The sequence below is a fragment of the Fundulus heteroclitus genome, chromosome 9 (assembly GCF_011125445.2).
Source record: "Fundulus heteroclitus isolate FHET01 chromosome 9, MU-UCD_Fhet_4.1, whole genome shotgun sequence".
Taxonomy (NCBI): domain Eukaryota; kingdom Metazoa; phylum Chordata; class Actinopteri; order Cyprinodontiformes; family Fundulidae; genus Fundulus; species Fundulus heteroclitus.
The window spans coordinates 18,718,522-18,738,521 of NC_046369.1; the positions used below are offsets into that span (position 1 = coordinate 18,718,522).

At 38.3% G+C, this 20,000-nt stretch overlaps 1 protein-coding gene across 3 annotated transcripts in view; it reads left to right on the plus strand.

Moving 5' to 3' along the window:
- The first annotated feature begins 691 nt into the window (after positions 1–691).
- usp13 (ubiquitin specific peptidase 13) overlaps positions 692–20,000 on the plus strand; it is a 45,032-nt gene continuing 25,723 nt past the window's right edge. Inside the window, exons 1-11 of one of the 3 annotated variants that reach the window (XM_012877878.3) lie at positions 692–1,212; positions 2,858–2,983; positions 4,537–4,597; positions 8,832–8,953; positions 10,758–10,900; positions 12,031–12,215; positions 13,502–13,599; positions 13,793–13,983; positions 16,303–16,374; positions 18,329–18,422; positions 19,720–19,845. In XM_012877878.3, the coding sequence (XP_012733332.2) occupies positions 1,102–1,212; positions 2,858–2,983; positions 4,537–4,597; positions 8,832–8,953; positions 10,758–10,900; positions 12,031–12,215; positions 13,502–13,599; positions 13,793–13,983; positions 16,303–16,374; positions 18,329–18,422; positions 19,720–19,845 (1,329 nt within the window). In that variant the 5' untranslated portion in view covers positions 692–1,101. Of the gene's footprint in view, positions 1,213–2,857; positions 2,984–4,536; positions 4,598–8,831; positions 8,954–10,757; positions 10,901–12,030; positions 12,216–13,501; positions 13,600–13,792; positions 13,984–16,302; positions 16,375–18,328; positions 18,435–19,719; positions 19,846–20,000 lie in introns of all 3 variants that reach the window. The other 2 variants (XM_012877879.3, XM_012877877.3) reach the window with 2 other exon arrangements.

Genomic DNA, 20,000 nt, shown 5'->3' on the forward strand with positions numbered 1-20,000 from the left:
CCTCGGCACCACATTAGACTGGGAAAAGTGCACTATAAATAATGACCCAACATGGACTGAGATGCTTGTCTACTCCAACTCCATCGCACTTGAAAACAAATGCAAATCCAGTAAGCCATCAGGTTCTGATCCTGGAAATGAGACATTCATTTGATTTAGATGTATTGGATCAAAAATGCATCTAAAAGTTGCAGGATAGTAGCTCTGGACCAGATCAGTTAACATTATCAATGCATCAATTCCAGACCAATTACCATCCACCTAAATCCGTTACACATCTATCCATCCATCCAGACCAATTAACTTCTACCCATCCAGCAGATTATCATCCACCCTGATCAATTAACATTGTCCGTCCACCCATCTAGAGGTGTTGCTATTACAGTTTAGAACTATTATTGCTGCTAAGTTACATCATGGTTAAAACCGCATTTTCGCAGAAAGGGCTTTGTTGCATCTTGTTCTGATGGAGCGTCAGGAGGAGAGGCTCGACCAAGCCGTCCTTCACGCACGGACAGACACTGCATAAAAGGGTAAACAATGCTTTTTTTAAAAAAAAAAAAATCCTGGACCAGAACAATTTAATACATTTTTAAGTGACTTTTTATATTTACAGTCACGTATTCCATTCGTCTGTTAAATATTTAAGAATATAATAATAAAAGCTACTAAAAGTTGGGTAAAATGATGGAGGAGGAAAAAGAAAAACACGGTGTGGCTTTCTGAGTCCTCCTCAGAGGTGGGAGTGGTCCTTCCGGTAAATGTGAGCAGACTGCGCGTCACTGCAGTCAGCGGCAGCGCTGTAATATCTGCGCAGGTCCATGCTTCAGTGAGAAGAGAAAAAAAAAAAAAAGAAAAGAAGAAAGAACAACAACAAAAGAGCAGCTCTTCACCCTCCGTGCCCTTACCGTCAGACTCAGAGGCCAGCCTCCGCCCCGCTGTCATTTTATTTTTACGTTTTCCAGCGTCACATCCCCCCCTGGCCTGGCCTGGCCGGAGGAATGTAGAGACGGAGGGGCTTTTAAAAATAGCATCCTCCGCTCTTACAGCGCTGCTCCGGAGGCTCCGCAGCACTCTGCTGGGAGAAGCAGGAATGCGAAGATGGCTGCAGACCTGGGAGAGTTGCTGGTCCCCTTCATGCCCACCATCAGAGTCCCCAAAACAGGAGACAGGGTCTACAAGAGCGAGTGCGCCTTCTCCTTCGACTCCCCGGTAAGTGTGCCCCGCACAGACCCCCGCAGCACGCAGCCCGCACACGCCGGACGCAGGAGGCGCGTGTTCCGGGAGGAAAGGTGCGTCGCAGGCGGGCCGAACAGCGCACGTGAACCCGTTGGAAATCTGGCGTGTTCGTGGACCCGTAGGAAAATGGTGTTTACGTCTCCGGAGAGGGATGCAGTTATTTGATTTGTCCAAAGCTACGTCCAAAGCTTTCATCGTCGTTTTAAAAATATTGTGTCCTAAAGTCTGCTGGAGGTGACTATTTATCTGGAAGCTAATATTGCCTCTAAACTGCACGTGTCTTATTGTGACAGGTGTGCTAGTTAGTATTTTGCGTCTTCTGTCATTAATATTGATAATTCTCTATAATTGACTCCAAATGTAAAATTTGAATAGTCTTATTTTATAATTAAAGCGATTAATTTACTTATGCTTAAACGTACATATATGGGGCCTCCACTTTAATCATTTTAAATTGTGATTTTTCTATGTCCCACGTGATGGAATCAAAACACTGAACACACCTTTTATATTTTGAATAGATTTAATGTTTGTTTGTGTATGTGTGCCCTGAACCTGGACGTAGGGTTTCCTTTGCTCCTAGAGCTTTCCTACAATCCTATCTGGACTGAAACCGTTTTTAAAGGTGACTCAGCTGTCTGGAGTTCATCATGTTGGCCTGAGGACCGGTTTATTTTTATCCTCGCACTGTTGAGGCTCACATGTCACTCCGAACCACTTAAAGGTTTAACACTGGAGCTTATAAAGCCTATTCACTGATTGTTGATTTGAGGCTACTTTTTGACGGAGGTGTTTTCTACTCAGTCTCTGGTGCCCCATGTGTTGAGGTATATACAGGAGGATGGGGTTTTCTTTGCTTTGCAAAAGCACATTGAAAACTAAGCCACAGTTTTTAACTGTAACTCATAAATGCAATATGTTAATTTCTTACATCCTGTGTAAATATAGTATTTTTTTAAGTAAAGCAAATGCTACTGGGCCTGAAAGCAGAGAGGTCTCATCGGCAGCATGAATTTGCAATATTTAAAACGGTAGCATATTTTCTGCTTGAGACTTAAGATCACAGAACCTTTTCTTTCTTTTTTCAAGCTACATAATCTAAAAGGTGAAGTGCTGTTTTTTTTTTTTAAAAAAACCCATAAATAACAAAATAATATGCTTCAAAAGAGGTTTATGCTGATAAAAGTGATGTTTCTAGAGCAAATTATTTGAAAAATGTGGTTGTAAAATCAATGACTAACCTATTTTTTTACCCCCTATAAGCTGCAGGTTTTTATGTCTATAGAACCAGCTGGTTTCGACCAGGAACAGTGATTCAAAGGCATACACTTAGCTTCAGTTTTCCTTTCTATTGTGCTGACAGTGGTGGTGAAATCTCAATTTTTGTCTCTACTTCTGTTAATGTAGCGAAATTTCTCATTTTGTTCTTACCATCTGTTGATAAATCTGAGAAAACAAAGGCATGGTTAAGGGTAGAGTTATTTTTTTTAAATAAATGTGCTAAGAAAAAAAAAACAGCAACTTTAACTTCATGTGAAACTGCACAGGTTGTCAGCTTGTCTTATTGGTTCCTCAGCTTGGTCTGCAGCTGATTGCTATTGTTTCCTTTTGTTTGTAGGAGTCTGAGGGAGGCCTGTATGTGTGTATGAACACATTCCTGGGCTTCGGTCGGGAACATGTGGAGCGACACTATCGCAAAACAGGACAGAGTGTTTACATGCACCTCAAACGGCATGTTAAAGAGGTACGTTTTGTGCCGTCTCTTAGATTTTAAAAAGCAATGCGTTGTTAGAGCACCTGCATCAAACCAGGGGCAGGAAGAAGATACATTATGTTTGTAAAAGCCTTAAAGTTAAATATGTAAAAGACAACAAACCATATGAATATAATAGTCAGGAAAAGTCAAATTTAGCCACAGTACAAACAGTAATGTGTAAATTGGGTTTCTCTATGTTGTTTTTGTATTTTATGATTATATATTTTTTATCATATTTGAGTTGGGTTTTCCATTAAGTTCTCAAATCATTTGTTTGACTTTAAATCTAAAGAAAATGTCATAATGTAAAAATGTGTTCCAAAGCAAAAAAAAAAAAGTCCTTGCTTTGCGAGGAAATAAATCAGCTGTAGAAACTTTCTGGATTTTTTGGAAAACTCTGGAAAAGTCAGAAATTTAATTCAAGTGTTTTTCTGCTTGAATGAGCATGGACAATTATTTATATTTCCGCAATGTTTATATTTTTATTAACTATTGAATATTTATATTCGAGAATATAATCATTACTATTTGTATTCCTGTTCCCATTTTTTTCCAAATGATTGGAATAACAACAAATAAGTTGTTCTAACCAGTGTCCTCTTTACAGTGACATTAAATATGCAAATCATCCATCCATCCATCCATCCATCCATCCATCCATCCATCCATCCATCTATCCAATGTAACTTGCTGTGAATAGATTTTAAGAAATGCCACTGACATTGCAGATTTTGGGTAAGAACGCTGTTTAAACGATACATTGACGCAGGATCTTTGACTTCTTACGCCGAATTTCTTGTTGACAGACTGCTGCATTCTTATCAGTTTATGTCTTCTAGATTTGTGGTATTAAATTTGATCGTGTGGGATTTTGTTTTTGTTTTTTCTTTTGAAATCAATTAGTTGCGTATTACAACTGGATTGTTCATGAAGGATAACAACCACACATGGACTCAAACAAGCCCCTCCTTTTTTTTCTTCTTTTTTTTCTTTTTTTAAAGCTGATGATTAATTTCCTCTCTTACTCTAATTGCTATAAGATCAGCTTTGCTTTGGAAAGAGCAGCTATTTCCATGTCTGGATCTGGCCTCAAACAGCTGCTGCACATTCTGCAGGCTCTTGTGTCTCCGCTGTTTTCTTTTTTTTTTTTTAACGGTGAGATTGATCTGAAACTGGTCAAAATGGATGCAAACCTACTTTGTGGCAGTGCATCGTTTTGCTGACTAGGAGCTAACGCTGTAGATTCATGTTTGCATGCACATTTTAATTTATATTTTTTGTTTTTCTTTATAAGAAAAAAAAGTTGCCCTGCTGTCACACCAGAAATGACAGGACTATATGAAGGGCAAATTGTTGCAAGGACAGGCACAGATGTGATGTGATGATGCTGAAAGCTGGCCTGACCACCGAATGTCCATTAACTATATCTAAGAAAGTAACAGCAGACCAGAACAAAAAAAAAAGAGTCCATGAGAATGCTAGTTGTATGTTTTTGTATAAAAAGATATAGTTTTATATCGGTCACTACCTGTTTCTTGCAGAAAGCCACAGGAGCTGCAGGAGGCGCCATCCCCAGACGAAGAAACGGAAAAGTGTTTCTAGGTAGGTTAGCTCCACTGGCGTAAAGAATATTTAAATTTTCTATATTGTAATGTGAAAGGCATGGTGTTCTTTCAGTATTAAACTGTGTTGTTTTTCTGCTGAACAACCCTGTTGGAATCATTACATTTAAATTTCATCAGACAATAGCAAATCTCCCAAAAGGCTTTTGGGAGATTCTAGTCAGGCCTTTTGAAGAAAATAATTCTATCCTGCAAGTCTGCCCTTTAGCCCAGACATATGGAGAACAGGAGGTTGTTGACAAATGTAGAAAAAACAACCACTACTTGCCAGACATTTCTGCAGCTCATTGTTATTTTCCATGACCTTTTGCAATCCTGGCTACCCAGTCTGATCCCATCTTTTCATATATCTTGGAGGAAGGCCCAGTTCTTAGTGTCACAGTTTTATTTTTTTCTCAATTTCTGATGACTGTGTTAATTGTGCCATGGTGTGTGGTGTGTATAGAGTCAGTTAGGTTAAGTTCAGTTAGAAATAACCTAAATTATTTCTGTTTGCTAAATGTCAAATTAATGAGGAGGAAACTTTAACAAATATTGTAACTTTTTCCCCAAACTCTAAAGTATACATATGCTGAGATCACTGTGTCTTTACACAGCTTGAGAACGACCAGGTGAAGATATTGGAAGCTTCTAATTATGGTTATGTTCCTACTCTGGAGGTATAAAAATGCACGTCTGTGGATGAATTTTAAGGCAACACCTTAACAGACTGAGTCCTTGGTTGAAATTATGGGAAAAATCGTTAGCAGAACAAAACAGAGAAGCTATCAGGAAGAAAATTGTGGACTTTTACAACTCTGGCTCACCCTTTTTTTTTTTTTTTTTTTTTAATTATTATTTCCCTCAAACAGAATATTTATTTCAGCCACATTAACACTGACATTTAAAAAAAAATCATTTCTCATAAAATTACAAAACAGAAAAGGACATCTTTTTGTGATTTAGGTCAGTCTGGTTTACCAGCGGTAACATTTATGCCACAGGAACACCGCGTAAACTGGCAGACAGTTTGGATTTTAAAGATGATTTTATAGTTGATCCTCTGTTTAAATTTGAGGAGCATATTAGCGTTGTTATCAAAGCCATTTTTGTCCAGCTGAGGATTCTTGCTAAGTTAAAGGTATACTATGCAACCGGGGTTGATTTTCCAGCGAGGCTCCCCCCAGAGGGCGAAAGTAAAAGTGCACTGTCGTAAAGATGCTCAGCTGTTCTGGTTTCTCCATAAAGACAGGCACGGTTGTTTTGAGCTTAGCAGACAGGCGAACGCAACGAAAAGTGGAAAAAACGGCAGTACAAACAATGACTAACACAGTGAAGGTATGAACATCAAGCTTCCCGCAGCGCTATCCGCGGCCGCCTCGCCAGTTTTATTATTATTATTATATATTTTTTTTTATGTTGGCGAGACGCTACCGCCACCGCCTCGCCAAGCTGCGGCCGCCGCCTCGCCAAGCCGCAGCCGCCGCCTCGCCAGTTGTATTATTATTATTATTATTTTTTTTTTTTTTTTATGTTGGCGAGACGCTACCGCCACCGCCTCACCAAGCCGCAGCCGCCGCCGCCGCCTCGCCGCCGCCGCCGCCGCGGTAGAGTCTCGCCAACATAAAAAAAAAATTAAAATAAATAAATAAATAATAATAATAATAATAATAAAACTCGATATGCTTGCATGTTTATTTGACGTTAACATGCGGTTCTTTGTTGTTGCTTTCGCGCGTGCATATAGTGAATGGCAGGGCAAAAACACATGGAGTTCTCGCCGTAAAGCGAGACTTCTGTGTGTGCGGGCCGTGAGCTCTTGCAATTGCAAGTACGGTATTTCCCCCGCAGACCCCCAGGGCGGCCGAGAAAACCTTTGTTCGACCTGAAATGACTCATTTAATCATCCAAAACGGTATGGAACACATTAATTAACTGAAAAATGTTGCATAGTATGCCTTTAAAATCTTACCGTCCTCTGTCTGATTTTGAGATGGCTATCCACGCATTGATTACAGTATGTTTAATTTATTGTGATTAATATTTTCTGGGGTTGGATCAGAGCTCTTTGCTCTATGGGTCCATCTTACTTAGCTGAGCTCTTGCAGCCCTACACTCCACTCAGAACCCTGAGGTCAGCCGACCAGCTTTTGTTGGCTGTCCCTAAAGCCAGGTTAGAGACCAGAGGTTGTAGATCCTGTTCTGTGGCAGCACCCACACTGTGGAACAGTCTCCCCATGTCTGTTCAGCTCCTTCAGTCAGTAGGTCAGTTTAAGTCCAGACTGAAAGCACATCTATTTTCCCTGGCCTTCAACACCAGCACCAGTATGGAAAATTAGTACTTAACTGATTTGAGTTCTTGGGAAATTGCTGTAATCTGATATTAAGTATGTCTCGTTTTTTATTCATATTGCTATGTTTTGGAATTTTATTGTAAATTTTATTATCGTTTATCAAACTCAGTTTTATTTTCTGTTTTATCCTTTATCCACCTGAGATGTGATTGTTGTGAAGCACCATGGTCAGCTGACGTTGTTGTAAATGTGCTATATAAATAATAAACTTACTAATGTAGTTAATGATGATGGAGTATGTATGTAGATGATTTTTATGTTTCATATAAAAGGAACCTGTTAGATTGTCAAAACAGAGATGCTACGGAAGGAAACAAAAAAGACTTTCCAGCAATCACCTGCTGCTCAATGCATAGTCAGGCATATAGCAGTGCTACCTGGCACTAGCACAAAGTTGTTGTCTTTGTGTCGGCCATACGGCCAAGGTGAGTGTGTACTTTACTTTTCTTGCTGGGTTGGGAAACATGCCCAGGCTCTGCCTATTTGGAGCAAATTAACGATGCAGGTAGCATAAAGGGCTCATGAGCTACTTATCAAACACACATAATGCACAAGCAGTCGTTAAGAGCTTTTCATCACTTTCTGCTCTCCAACAATGTCCCATAAAATGTCTTGTATGGGACAGGAAACATCCCAAAGAACCACTCGAACAAGCCCAACGCAGATTTGTTTTAGGACTATCATCGGCTGTTTCTTTCAGCAGATCCTTTAAAGTAGTGCAGCTTTTACAGTATTCTCCTCGAACCTATGATTTAATGTCGGTGGGCAAATTGGAGACGTTGCCGTCTGCTTGAGAAGTTCATCCATTGGCGCTCTGTCATTGTTTGGTTGTTGTCGGCCAGCTGCCGTTCTAACCGGCCTCATCCCAAAGCGTTAGCTATTTCCAACGATGAGCCCTCTCCACCAACCCCTGTCCTCTAATAATAGCCCACTTATTTGTATATGTGGTTGGTAACTGTTCTAAATCAAAGCTTGGCCTACCCACTTCTCCTCCTCCTCCTTGGGGTTGAGGAGGGGGTGGCAGGTTTACTCTGGGCGACTCCTCCCATGAGCCGCCGGGCCTCTCAGCTGCCGCCACCCGTCAGTGTCCCGTCGAGCCTGACACACGTCAAACTGAAGCGATGACGCAGCTTGCCAAGGCCCAGGTGTCTCGCTTCCTCTCTTACACGCCTCCGACCTCTGCTTGAGGAGTTCCCTCCTCTCGTTCCCTCTTCCATTCGTATGGCCGTCCTCTTAATCCGCTTTCCCCCTCAGTTTTACTGCCACGTGTTTTTCCCTCCTCTCTGATCGACACCCGGCCGTGTCTTTTCTTCTTCAGGACATTTCTTGCTGTCTCTATAAACATCTTTGATTCGGCTCGTCATATCCATACCGGTCCTGTGATCTAATCAGACAGCTGGCTAAAAGCGCCACGTGTTTCCATGTTGTAATTATAACGATGATAATAATAATGTCGGAGATTTACTTTGATGAATGACTCAGCTATTCAAACAAATTTACAAAGTATTTTGCAGATTAAGAAATATATAAGGTTTGGTGCTAGATTTTTTTTTTTTTTTTCGTGGTCTACAATAAAATCAGCCTAAGGTGTTAGAGTGAAGAGGTGCTCATTTATATTGTTTTTGTTTTCTTTGAAATCAAATATTTAAATTTTTTATTTTGCATTTCACTTAGTATTTAATTATGACCGCAATTTTAAATTTAAACAAACAAAAGAAGTTTTTGTAAAATATTGCATTTTATTTCCTCGATATTGTATGGTCTCGCTTTATTGTAAGTGAATAGTGACGTTCGTATGCTATCCTTTGACTAATGTAAGTTTAACTAAACGATTAAACATGCGATCACTCATATCTGACATTACTGCTTCCTCTCTTAAAGATTTAGAGCTAAACCGGGATTTTAACGGAGAGGACTATGAGTATGAGGATGAGGCGAAGCTCGTCATTTTTCCAGACCACTTCGAGATCCCTTTGCCAAATATTGAGGAGCTGCCTGCTCTGGTCAGTGAGTCGCTTCTGTGTGTTTCTGTGCATGCTGTAAGGGAGAGGTGCACTTAGTGGTTCCCTAACTTCTGTACAGGCAGGTCTGGCAATCTTAAAAAAAGGGATAGTTAACTTTTATAACCTTTTTTTTAAAAAATGATTAGTCAAGCAAAATCTCAGTGTCTTACAAAAAATAAAAAGCAAGAATTTGTCTGGAAGAAAAATACTAAACCACATTTGACCACACCACACCTTCCAAAATCTGATCCTTTTCTTAATGTAAACTCAGACATCTAAATATACTGCAATAAGCTACATCTTTGAGAGATTGGTTTAAATTAACAGAACATTTTTGTTTATTAATTGGATGTCTAGATTGTCACTTTTGGGAAAATCCCAAAATGGCAAAAACTTGTTTCATAGTTATTTAAAAAATATTACCACAAGCCGTAGCTACCAGTATAATGGCAAAGCTTGTGGTGTGCACAGCTTTGAACTCCAGGATACATAGAGCAGCTATTTTGTACCTCAGCAAACAAGACATTTTGTGGATAAAAACCGTATTTGTTTCTTCCAAATGAGATTACGACGTCTGCTTCAGGTAAAATACAGAATACCTTAAAGTTCCTGATAAAATCTATACCATCCCTCTTGAGAAGCTGTAATCCATTACCTTTTGGATTCAATAAAACACATCACTTTGACAAAAAGTGTCTAGCTATGCTTTCAGTTCAAATAGGGCTTTAGTATTTTCTGGGGAATCACGAGGTGCACAAGTCGGTACTTTTTGAGGTTTTTCTTTGCATGTTTTTTGCTTGGAGTTCAGATGTGACACATCTCTACTTTGTTTTCTTTCTAAAGCACGGCTTTGACATGCTTGTTTATTTGTCTTTATGCAAAAGCAGGAAATGGAAGTTACAGAGTTATTGTCATTTTACCTGTTTTCCTGTATTTTAAAAGCTGCATCATTACTGATATTTGCCTGATTTTATTCTGAATGAAGTATTTAGTTGATTTGGTGGGGATGCATCGCTTGCACTTTTGTCTGTGAAAAAAATGAACTTGAAATGGCTAGAGTGTGATTAAGAATGAGCTCAAACACTGAGAATGCAGATTTGTATCCAGCTGGAAGTGTGGTCCATTTGTGGCAAATTAAAATTTGCTGGAAATTGCGTAAATTTAAGGCCATTATCCCTCTTTTTGGGGATTTTTTTTTACTGTAAAAGTGATTGACACTTTATCTGAATTTTCTGGTTCAAGAAAAAGAATGGCCAGTGGCAAAACAATTATACATATATGTTTTAAAAGCCAAACTACCTTTAAATCGGTATTCAGCATACTTTTCATTACGCTCCCATTTCTGCATGAGAAATGTTGCTTTCTTATTGGTCTGATGCAATGTTCCAATCTTTAAATGCTGTGTTTTTATTAGCTGTAGATGGAAGAAAATTATAATTAATGGAAATAAAGGCTTTAAAACACCATCAGTCTGTGTTAATCTATAACATAATCCCACTTAGTTAACTGAGTTATTGAAATAAATTAACTTTTCAGTAAAATTCTAATTTATTGAATATGACTGTTTCAATGCAACAATTTCTGACAGTTCTGAAAGTTACACAAAATCAGATTAGTGATTTTTTTATATATATTTTTTTATCTGCATGTGTCTTGATTCTCCCCCCCCCCCCCTTTATTCTGAAGATGTATTAAACAAACACTGCATCATATTTAGATTTTTTGCATAAACCTTGCATGGCTAATATGTCCGTTTTGTATTTTTGTACTTCCTGAATCCACTTGTGGGTTGTCCGATGTGCAGGTGACCATTGCCTGTGATGCAGTACTTAATGCACATTCAGCTTACAAGAAACAGGAGCCTGAGTCTTGGGAGGAGGAGATCCAGGTCTCCAGACATGCCAGAAGCCTCAGACAGCTGGATAACGGGGTCCGGATTCCTCCCAGGTAAACCTTTTATATATTGCTATTGTGTGCAAATCAGTTAATATTTCTTAGTACCTATTCTTAATTTGATGCTGTTGGCTCTTTTTACAACTTATGAGTGAATTTTTTTTTAATTATTTTTCTGTTTTGAGCAGTGCACAAAGCTAACTAGGATAAAAAATCTGTTTACACTAAAAGCACAAATATTGATGAATGTTTTAGGAAAAATACAATATTGTTTTAATGTTTTTTTTTTTATGTGGTAAACCATCTATTACAGCTGCATGTAGACTAGACGTGCTACCCATTGAAATTATGCTGGGACAACTGGGAGTCAAACGTCTGACCTTCTGATTACAGGATAACCGCTCCTCTAACTGGGCCCCAGCTCTCCTGTAGTGCATCATGTGTCATTAAATAGATAAAACTGCAGTATGTTGCGCTGCTAAAATATTGTTTTTGAAAAAGCTTTTGCTTTCAGAGCTAAACATGTCCCCTCAGTTTAAAAATACTTGGAAGGTGAAGAGATAATGTCCGAACTTTATTGGATATGCTTGTCAACCTTTGATTCTGAAGCAGTTTTAAAATGTATTGTGACCCCTCTGGTTGTTTGCTTATGAATAATATACATAAATCAAGCTTATGTACAAATGTTACTTTGATGCAGTTTGTTGTTCCATTAGAAAAGCATATAACCCATTTAACATTTAGAGCTGTCTGGTTTTGGAGAACATCTCAATGCAATCAATGATGATATAATTGTATACAGTTGGTGCTGTTGTATTATGGATAAAAAAATATTTAATTTGTGGAAATATAAAGATTCAACTTCTGTTGCTTTTGTGTCTGCTTTGATGGTTCAGCCTCTGAATTTATGTTGTGTAATGCACATTAATCGCAGCACCGTGTAAGAACTTGTAGACGCTCCTAAGTAAAATAAATAAGACTTGGATTACTTTCAACTGAGATCCTATAATATGTCGTTGTAGTGTCGCTGTAGCTTTTAAGATGCATGACTTCACACGTGTCACTTGAGATGAGCAGCTGTCAGGCTGCCATCCAAGTTCATGTGGTCATTAGATGATTTTATGTATAGGACTCAATTTGTTCTGCATCTGTGTTTTTGTTTTTTTTGTTTTTGTGTTTTTTAGTGGCTGGAAGTGTCAGAAATGTGAGATGAGAGAAAACCTGTGGCTGAACCTGACCGATGGCTCGGTTCTTTGTGGGAAGTGGTTCTTTGATGGGAGCGGGGGCAACGGCCATGCCCTGGAGCACTACAGAGAGACCAACTACCCCCTGGCTGTTAAACTGGACACCATCACTCCAGACGGAGCAGGTCTGAGAAACACAACACGCCTCTCTACTGGTGCCTCGGTCTGGAGAATGATTTGGGTTTTTGCACTTTGTGAAATGCATTAAAATCATCATTACTTATGCTTTTGGATTCAAATTAGTATTTATTTTTTTTCATCTAGGCTTATCTTAATTCAGCCATCTTAGAAAGTTGAATGCATTTTTAGAAAATATTTGGCTTGACATTGCAGACCTCAGAATCTCTTGATTTAAAGGTCTCGTGTTTTATTTATTTATCCTCCTCTTTTTTATTGTAGCTCTACATTACAAATATGAGTAATTTGTCAAAAACTATTTTAATTTGGCCTGAAAACATATCCAGCACTTTGGCTGGATCCATTACACCTCACTCTTACGCCTAAACGTTACATTTCTAAGCAGCATGCTGTCACTGCTGTTGTTGCAAAGTAGAGTTGGTGCTCAGGGGAAATGGCGTCAAACCACTTGAAAAAGAGAGTTTTCTTCTTTTCATACAAACTTGATTTAGTTTTCAGTAACAAAACAGAAGAAAATAAGAATGGTAATAAGACTGCCCCGTGTGGTGTCTGTGTATACCTATTCAGACACATACATCCACAATGCAAATCAAAACCAAAAATCCCACAACTCAGAAGAAACATAATTTGATGATAGAACGTCCATGGGAATAAAGGTTGTGTTTTGCGCTCCTTTAAGTTTGTAATATTGTTTTTAAAGATTGCGTCTGTATGGATCATAGTATGAACTTCTAGGAGCACCTATGATTTCCCAGTGTGTTTTAGTGGTGCAATAACCACTACCCTTAAAGGTGGTATGACGTTACTGTATAAACCATTTGTTGTAGTTGATATTGCTGCATATGTAACTTCTTCGAAGAACTTCATAAAAAAAAAAAAGTCAACTTGTTGTTTTGTCAGACTAAGTGTCCCTCCTCAGTAAAACGGTGGATTGCGCTAATGAAATGTAGCTACAGCCATATTTTGAAAACTGGTCAAACATGGCCCCCCTACACCTCTTCCTCCTCCATCCACACCTCCCTTCTCGGTGCAACACTCCGTTACAAATCCATTATAGTTTTATGGCTGGTTGAAGTGTTTGTGTTGCAGGTTTGGTGTGCTGAAGTAGCTTATTTGATAATGGATAATGTTTTGTGTCTGTAGGGCAATGACTGCATGTCCCTCCATAGCTTTACTATCTATCGCCAAAAAAACACTGGTTTATTTTTCTTAAATTAAAATTACTTTTAATTTGTAATTTTGCCATGGTGATATTCTCTGTTATTTATTTCAGATGTTTATTCATTTGAGGAGGAAGAGGCTGTGTTGGATCCCCACATATCAGAGCACTTGTCACACTTTGGTATAGACATGGTCCAGATGCAGAGGAGAGTAAGTGGACTAATTTCAAAAGTTCACATTACATCAGTGCCATCTAACACAATACATCGGAAGTCTTTAGAGAAAATGTGTCCAAAAAACTGTATATACTCTTAGAGATCTGTTAGATGTTTTAATTTCTACACTGTGAAGACAAGGGTTCACCTGCAAATGTCCTTCCCGACCCTATTCCCTCCTCTTTCAGACAGAAAATGGACACCACACAGACAATAACCCCCGACCGCGTGTCAGTGAGTGGGAAGTGATCCAGGAGTCGGGCATGAAGCTGAAGGCAGTGTATGGTTCTGGTTACACTGGCATCAAAAACCTGGGCAACAGCTGCTACCTCAGCACAGTACTACAGGTCCTGTTCAGCATCCCAGATTTTCAGAGAATGTGAGTACTGCACACTGTGAGACATTCATGTAACCCGCGTTTCATAAAAGCATTTTATTGTTGTGGGCCAGTTTCCTCCTAGATGGCTCGCCACATGTAATGCTGGATACGATAAATGTGGCATTATTGTATTTTGTTTTTTCATTGTTGTCACAATTTTCCCCTCCAAACCTGTTATTATTAATATTTATGGCCTTGTCAATTAATACAACCCCTGGCAAAAATTGTGGAATCACCAGTCTCGGAGGATGTTCATTGCATTGTTTAGTTTTGGGTCGACAAAATCACAATCATTCTAAGTGACACTTTTCTGGGTTTAAGAAACACTTTTGGTAACGTTTTGGTAGTCAGTAACTTTTTTTTTTTAGCTCAAGTAGAGGGAAAAACTTATGAAATCACTCAATGCTGAGGAAAATTTAATGGAATCACCTTGGAAATTTTCATCCCCAAAACTAACAAATGCATCAGATTTGATCTGCTCGTCATTCTGCAGTTAAAACATTAAAGATGTCAAATGAAACAAAGGAGAGATTTATCAAACTTCTTAGTGAAGGTAAATCATCACACAATGTTGCAAAACATGTTGGTCGTTCACAATCAGCTCTGTCCAAAATCTGGACCAAGTACAAACAGCATGGGAAAGTTGTTAAAGGCAAGCTCCCTGGTAGACCAAGAAAGACATCAAAACACCAAAACATGTCTTGAAAACAGAAAATGCAAACAAAACAAACGAGGAACAAATGGGAAGAAACTGGAGTCAACGTTTGTGACCAAACTGTTTGAAACCGCCTAAAGGAAGTGGGTATTACATATAGAAAAGCTAAATGTCAGCCATCATTAACCCCTAAACAGAAGAAAACAAGGTTACAGTGAGCAAAGGAGAAGCAACTGTGTACTGTGGATGACTAGATGAAAGGGATCAATCACGAATTTGGATTGGCCAAGGTGATGATGCTGGAACATTTGTTTGGTGCCATTCCAATGAGATGTATAAAGACGATTGCTTGAAGAAAACATGCAAAATTTCACAGTCATTGATGATATGGGGCTGCATGTCAGGTAAAGGCACTGTGGAGATGGCTGTCATTATATCCTCAATAAATCCACAAGTTTACGTTGACATTTTGGACACTTTTCATATCCCTTCAGTTGAAAGGATATTTGGGGATGATGAAGTATTTCTTTCAGATGATAATGCATCTTGCCATACAGCATAAAACTGTGAAAACACTCCTTGAAGAAAGACTTATGAGGTCAATGTTGTGGCCTGCAAATGGCCCTGGATCTCAAACCAATTGAAAACCTGTGATTGAAGTTGAAGAAAATGGTCCAGGACAAGGCTCCAACCTGCAAAGCTCATCTGGCAGAAAGCGATCAGAGAAAGTTGGAGCCAGATTGAAGAAGACTACTGTTTGTCAGTCATTAAGCCCATGCCTCAGAGACTGCAAGCTGTTAAAGGCCAGAGGTGGTGCAACAAAGTACTAGCGGTGTGTTGAAGTGTTCTTTTTTTTTTTTTTTTTTTTTTTTTTACGATTCCACAATATTTCCTTGAGCATCTGCTTGAGCTAAAAAAGTGACTGTTAATGACTCCCACAATGCTTTCTCTTGATTTCTAGTAGTGTTTCTTAAGGCCAGAAAGTTGCTACTTAGAATGGCTGTAGTTTTGTGGCATGTCTGTGATGTGCTTTATTTTGATTAAAATTATACATCTTAATGAATGTCCTCCAAGACTGCTGATTCCAGAATCTTTGCCAGGAGTTATAGATATTTGTTGTGCAAAAATGCTCATTTCTGCACATTTAGATTTCAAATAATAATTTTCATGGAACCAAAGACGTTTGTTTCTGATTGGAAATGAGGCCGTTATCTTAAAGATAATAATACAATGTTAAAGAGTATCATTAGAAGGAAATAAAATGTGTTTTTATTTACATTTCAAACAGTGGAATGTTAAAAACTATGCATATGCTTCTCAATAATCAATGAACAAATCTTTATTTGCATTAGAGCGGTCAAACTCTTTATGCACATTGACCAGCTTTTTGCATGTTTCCACTGGTATTTTGATGATTTGTCTTTGACGATGAGCTCCCAAATCTTTAAAGTAGGAAGCCATCACCCTAATTTTTAGATTCCTCCGCAGATCCCATAATCAGATTTAAGGTGACACTCCTCGACTTATTTGGCTGTGTTTGCTCATAGATTATGGTTAAATCAGTTGTTGACAAGCAGGGAGTCTTTTAAGTGCCTCACATGTTTCACCAGATGTTTTGTCTGTTTGTCGTCCCACATGCCCACCCCATATGTTTTCTCTTGTAGGTATGTAGGTAACCTTCAGAGGATATTCGACTATTCCCCTCTCGACCCCACCCAGGATTTTGCCACACAGATGTAAGTGATTCCTGAAAGTTATGCAATGCAGTGATAGAAGAGACGGTGTACTCCAGCTCCCCCTGTCTGTTATTGAAACCAAACAGCAAATGATTAAAATACTAGAATAAGTTGTAGAATAACTTGTATTTTGAAATAGGACACATTCATTCTCACACAAAAAAAATTGTAGCTAATATGGTGAGTTTTAGTAGAATTGTTTTTATTTTGTCTCCATTTGAACATAAATCTTTCCTATTTTGTTATTTAAAGCGATGTGTTGCAAGCGGCCAGTCAGATGCTGATAGGCATCAAAATCCTGACAGCAGCTATCAGACATGTGACTGTATCACGATCCTAAAGCATGCAGCCAAATAAACATGTTTATACCTTATGCCAAATAGTATTTGGCAGTTAGAAAATTTGTTTAGCGTAATAGTTAAATCTGGCTCTTCCCTAAAAGGCATTTGGGGTGTTTTTGAACTACACCTATCTATTTGTGCTATAATTTCCCTTTTTATAACAAGAATTATTTGTTTGCCGGTATCCAACAAAGATGAAACTTGTGTGTTTGCAGATAGTTATAGAGAAAAAAACTGAGAAATTTAGCCCCTTCCTAATTGTGTGGCTTTAGGGTTTTTGTTGTTTATACCTGACTGTCAGGTATGAAAATGAGTTTTCTTCAAAGTGGCTTTTTGATTTAATGATTAATGATTTAATGATTAATGATTTAATCCTAGTTTTCTTTATTGTCTACTGTAAGGACAATGTGCTTGTGACTGCAATAAATCAAATCAGCAGCTGTTGCTCAGTTATTTTGATCTTATTATGTGTCATGATTTGCCCCATTTTATATTTCCACTGCCCCAACATGGATCAGAGTAATAATCAATGGAACAAGTGTGTGTTTATATATAACTCAGATGTCTGTACATGTAAGGTATTAGCATGTTTATACCAATGTATCTTTATATTTCCTCAAAATACAAAACTACAGAGAAATAATCTTCTACTGTACAGACCAATATTCTGATCATATTCTTCACTGTTATTTTAGGACTAAGGGTGTGGAAAAATCTTTCTTACATTCATAGTGAACTTGTGTCTTTCAGAATGTAAAATTAATGTAAAGGACATTAGAAATCTAAAAGACATGGATGTTTTTCTGTATATGGAAAATGTAAATACATCTTATTAAATAAAAATAATAAGAGGGAAATATTACAGGCAGTCTGTTATAGCATTTTGTGTAATTTGAAGTTGTGTATTTCATTGTAAATTATTAAAAAGCTTAAAAGAAGCATAAAACAAAAGAGGATAATAACTTATAGATGTCTGCATATATGTGCTTATTGATATTTTCACAAGCATGGGCATCTGCATGTAGATAGCCTAAATTGGGGATTAAGGTAAACAAATAATTCAATAATCAAGGCTGACAATAGATCAAGCAAATGAAAAGCAAGTGACGGAAAAACAATGTGTTATTATTGCTAACGTTCTTAATTTATACTGTTGATTGCATATACAGATGTGCTTAGCATTTTGTTTTAAATTTAATCTTAAATGGCCCAAGTCGGTACTTTTTTATATTCAGATATAACTAGATCATTTTGAAAAAGAAACGCGTAATGTTGAACTAAATATTGCAACAAATAAGGATAATTTCTATATTGTAGGAAAATTCTGAATTTAGAGAAACATTTGGATAAATACAGAATGTAGGCAGGTATCACACACATCTATACATTCAGTTTGAGTTGATGTTTTAATCATCTCGCTGGTGCAGTATCACTATATTAACTAAATCTCCTTTCTACTAATGTTGACAGTTGTCCTTTTCCCTGTAGCAACAGTATTTTGTTTCAAGTGTGCGCTGCTGTCTTCAGAACTTGATGGCCAGGAAGTTATCTCCGAGGAGAGTAAAATAAGACCCACTGTGCTTTGTTTTTCTGCCCGTGTTTTTGTCCATCAGGGCTAAACTGGGACACGGGCTGCTCTCAGGCCAGTACTCCAAACCCCCCATGAAATCTGAGCTCATTGAACAGGTGATGAAAGAAGAACACAAGGTATTAAACGGGGTATGTGCTGCTCTTAAACCGGGTGAACATGACCAATGTTGAAAATGAGATGTGACAAAAATCAGGGGTTATGGCGTTATCAAGCATTTACAGAAGTCACTGCCTTTCAATTAATGTAGTAGTGTCTAGGTGTAAGGAGTCTGGAGGAGGGAAAGTGTTGAGTCATAACAGAGCCGGACGAAAGTCTGATTACTCTCAGTAACTGAACTTCCGACATGTGATGGAGGAGTCAAGTTTGGACACGTATTGACATCTGAGAGGAAAAATGGTGGTCGACTTGTGCTGACATGTTGTGCTCAGTTTGCGCAGTGCAATCACGCATTTATAATTAACATGGCTTGCTATATTTATTTACCTCTCACAGATTACTGTATGAAATACTAGCCGCCAATGCTTTTTTTTTTTTTTGCTCTGGTAGATTATTGTCCCAGGATTAACTTCTAATTATTTAATTGTTGACAATAAGGCATATCCTTTTGATGAAACGAGGGTACTGCGCTGTTTACAATGTCTAACAAAAGTATTTATACCCCTTAAACCTTTTACATTTTGTCACATGAAATCCCCCCCCCCCAAACATTGTGTTTTATGTAATAATAGTTTTTTCCTTACAAATAAAAATCAGAAAAGTGCGGCGTGTATTACCATTCGTGATACTCTATGGGGAAATTTTTTATGAGCCTAACTGAATTCAAAGAAATTAGGAAATTTTGTATCTAAAAAGGAAGAAATATGACCCGCCTGGGTTGCAGTAGCATGTTCTCGCCACAGTAGAAGACAACAGAACCACCAGCCCATTGACAGTATTTCACAACATGCAGCCAAGTTGACTTAAAGGAAAATGCTAAACTTTAACCCCTTTTTAATGTGGTAAAAAAAAGGCGTTTTTATGCATTTATGGGTTATTATACGAGCCAACAAGTTTGAAATATGTGTGAGCAAACAAATATGAAGTATACAAGTCTACACTTGTAAGCCTATCATCAAACACTTGTCCCCTGTTGTTTTCTTAGCGGTGATTGCTCCCAGACCTCTAATTTGATGTGGCACTGAATTGGTATAAATATATGCAAATTAATGCCAATCTTAACCAAAATTGTCCTGCCCCTTGTCTGGACTTTATACCTTATTAAATAACAATTGTATTGAATTCAGTTTTAGTAGCCACCTTTAGTGCCATATTTCCCCCCCCCTGAGAAAGATTACTTCTCATTCACAATGAGAGTGTGTGTGTGTGTGTGTGAGAGAGAGAGACTTTTTCAAGATTTTGTTTTTATTATTGCAGCACCTTCAGAGAGGGATTTCTCCAAGAATGTTCAAGGCCCTGGTCAGCAGGGGGCACCCAGAGTTTTCCTCCAACAGACAACAAGATGCCCACGAGTTCTTCCTGCACCTCATAAACTTGGTGGAAGTAAGTGAATCCCAAATCCTCCTGCATTGACAGGGTATATAGGGTGTTTGCAACCTCAGCTAACCTCCTGTCTTCTGCCCCGCACGACACACACAACAGAGTTAACCAGACATTTCCCCTGGAACGACATCTCACAGGTTTTTTTGTTGATGCTG